General features: G+C 64.2%; 1 protein-coding gene and 1 pseudogene across 1 annotated transcript; one reads left to right on the top strand and one right to left on the bottom strand.

The window, feature by feature from the left end:
- The first annotated feature begins 198 nt into the window (after positions 1 to 198).
- Positions 199 to 2,168, top strand: ACA1_016140 (annotated as a pseudogene).
- A 21-nt stretch (positions 2,169 to 2,189) lies between these two features.
- On the bottom strand, positions 2,190 to 2,932 carry ACA1_016130 (uncharacterized protein; the record flags this gene model as incomplete). Its single annotated transcript, XM_004336200.1, has 2 exons — positions 2,190 to 2,639; positions 2,756 to 2,932. The coding sequence occupies 2 exons, from the start codon at positions 2,930 to 2,932 to the stop codon at positions 2,190 to 2,192; spliced, it is 627 nt and encodes a 208-aa protein (XP_004336248.1).
- Between the last annotated feature and the right edge of the window lie 156 nt (positions 2,933 to 3,088).

Genomic DNA, 3,088 nt, shown 5'->3' with positions numbered 1-3,088 from the left:
GGAGCCAGAATGCCAACAATGCTGCACCAAAAATTGATTTACAAATTTGTGATTTGATTTTAGTTTTATAAATCAATCCAAGAAAATGGAGGGGCGAGCGATGATCTTCAATCATCGACGCCTGCACCAAAGCAAGTTGCAGCTGGGGTGCCGGCGATTGAAACGCTCAAGGGGCTACCACGCAAGGCCAGAAAAAAGATGAAGAAGAAGCTCAAGCGGAAGCAGCAGCGGCAGGCCCTGGCGCTGGAGGCCCTGGCCGCAGAGACCGACCCGGCGCTCATCGCCGCCCGGGCCGAAGAGGAGGCTCGCGCCGTGGCCCGCGAGGCCGAAGAAGCCGCCGAGCGGCAGCGCCAGCAGGCCGCCTGGGAAGAGGCCGAACGACAAGCGCAGGCCGCCTTCCGCGAGCGGCTGGCCCGCGAGGCCGAGGAGCGCCGTCAGCGCGAGATCAGGGAGGCCGAGGCACAGCAGGCGCGGGCGGCCCGGGACAAGGAGCTGCTCGAGCGACAACAACAGCAACAAGAAGAAGCCCAAGTCGAACCGCTCCACTACGGCCCGGCCGCGGTACACGCACCATCGCACACGCATGATCGCACACACCAATGGATGTTAATGGTGTGTGTCGTGTGTGTCGTGTGTGTCGTGTGTGTCGTGTGTGTCGTGTGTGTCGTGTGTGTGTAGGATGAGAGCGAGAGCAACTGTGCGTACTACATGAAGACGGGCGCGTGCAGGTACGGCGCGCGCTGCAAGTGGCGCCACCCGATCCCGGCGCGCAGCACGACGATCCTCGTCCGCAACATGTACGACGGGCTGGGCGTTGTGGGCCACCACCGCGTCAGCGATGAAGACCTCGACGACGGTCTCGAAGTGAGTGCTCTTCTCGCCGCCGCCGCTGCATGAATCCTTTCCATCTCTCTCTTCTCTCCTGCGCGGCTGTGCGTGCGTGTGTGCGTGCGGCTGTGTGTGCGGGGGTGTGCGTGTGTGCGGTGGTTCGAAAGCCTCTGATCGCTGGTGCGTGTGCGTGTGTAACGAACGAACGAACGTTTGGCCTTAACTCTCTGACAGCATGACGAAGACAAGCTGATGGAGGACTACAAGGCGTTCTTCTACGACGTCGAACCGGAATGCCGCCAATTCGGCGAACTGGTTCAGTTCAAGGTTTCGTATCGCACCACACACCGCACACACAACACACGACCGCACACACCGCACACACCGCACACACGAAACGCGGCGCACACACAACGCGGACGACCGCTTAGCTGCGTCTCGCTTGTGCAGGTGTGCCGGAACCACGGGCCGCACCTCCGGGGCAATCTCTACGTCCAGTTTCAGAACGTGGACGACGCCGAGAGGGCCGCCCGCGCCCTGCACGAGCGCTACTACGGCGGTAAACAGATCTTTGCCCAGTTCAGCCCTGGTGCCCCCCCCCCGCTCCGCCCCCGTCGATGCTCGCTCTAACCACGACACGCACGCGCACGCGCGCGCGCACACGCACACGCACACACGCAGTAACCTCGTGGCGCACCGCGCTATGCGGGCAGTACATGCGGGGCGAGTGTGGTCGCGGCGGCCAGTGCAACTACCTCCACCCGTTTCGCAACCCAGGCAATGCCTACGCCGCCGACCGCGAGTTCTGGCCGCAGCCGAGGGAAAGGGAAAGGGAGACGCGGGACCGGGACAGACGCGAGTCGGCGGCGGCGACGACGCGCTGGGACCGTGCGCGACGAGGCAGGAGCAGGACGCGGAGCCGAAGCAGAGAACAGCGCAAGACTCGCAGCTGCAGCCGCAGCCGTGAGCGGAGCGAGAGTCGCCACAGGCGGAGGGGGGACGACAGGGGCAAGGACGGGGACAGTGACCGGGACGGGAGTCGCCGACGCGCGAGCAAGAAGAGGAAGAGCACCACGACAGCGACCGAACGCCGCAGCAGAAGCCGAAGTTGGAGTCGAAGCAGGAGCAGCAAGACGAAGACGAAGCGGGAGAAGAAGAAGAGGCGGAAAAGGGAACCTGAAGAAGAAGGAGGAGGAGGAATAGAAGAGGACGCGTCGTCCACGTCGACGCCAGTCGAGCGAAGGGACAGCGTCACGCGAACCACCGAGACAAAGCGCAAGAGGCGATCATCCCGAGACGAGCCGAAGCACGACAACCACCGCCACGAACGCGACGTGTAACAAAATCAATTCTTTAGCACTTCACCCTCGAATGCTCGGTGGTGGTGGTTGGTGGGTGGTCGTTGGTTGGTGGTCGGCATCAGGCATCAGGGCCTTGAGCTGCAGCAGAAGGTTCTCGCTGTCGGGATGGGAACGGCCGCCGGCCAGCACCAGCGCCGCGCTGTGGCTGACGAGCTGCAGAAGCAACGCGCGCGAGGCCTCCGCCGTCGCTGCTGCTGGTGGCGGTGGCGGCGAAGCGAGTGCGGTGTTGAGGCGGTGGGCGATGTCAAGGGCCAATATGCCCACCTGCCGCTGGTCGCCTTCCGGCCCGGTGCAGGCCTGCAGGGCGCACAGCAGCTTGACGCTCACCAGCAGGGCGTGTCCCAGCAGCACCGCGTTACCCACCGCAACCCCGTCCTGGCGCTCCTGCTCCACCCCTTCCTTCGTCTCCTTCGTCTCCTTCGTCTTCTGCTCCCACAGCACCACCGCGCCCTGGAGATTGCGAGAAGTGAATTGGTCTGTGTGTCGTGGTGTCGTGGTGTCGTGGTGTCGTGATGTCGTGTGTCGTGGTTCACGGAAACGACAAAGTGGCCGCGGGTTGGGCGTACGTGGACGACGCGCGCGAAGTTGGTGGGCCACAGGAGGTGGTCCCGGTGCGTGTCGAGAGCGTGGAGGACCTGGCGTCGGCCTTCGGTGGTGGCGAGCTCGGGCGGGAGGTCGATGGCGGCGGCCGCGTAGAGCGCGGCGAGCTCCCCGCCGCGGGGCAGGACCAGGCTGACCGTCATGCGCAAGAGCAGGTGCAGAGCGCACACCTGGCCACGCAGCACCCCGAGCTCCGCGCCTGCGCTAAGAGCCTGAGTGCCAATTCGTGTCGTGTCGTGTCGTGTCGTGTCGTGTCGTGTCGTGTCGTGTCGTGTCGTGTCGTGTCGTGTCGTGTCGTG

This window comes from Acanthamoeba castellanii (genome assembly GCF_000313135.1).
Source record: "Acanthamoeba castellanii str. Neff unplaced genomic scaffold scf7180000083820, whole genome shotgun sequence".
Lineage (NCBI taxonomy): Eukaryota > Discosea > Longamoebia > Acanthamoebidae > Acanthamoeba > Acanthamoeba castellanii.
The sequence above is the reverse complement of the archived record's forward strand: the minus strand, read 5'-3'. Positions and strand labels throughout refer to the sequence as shown.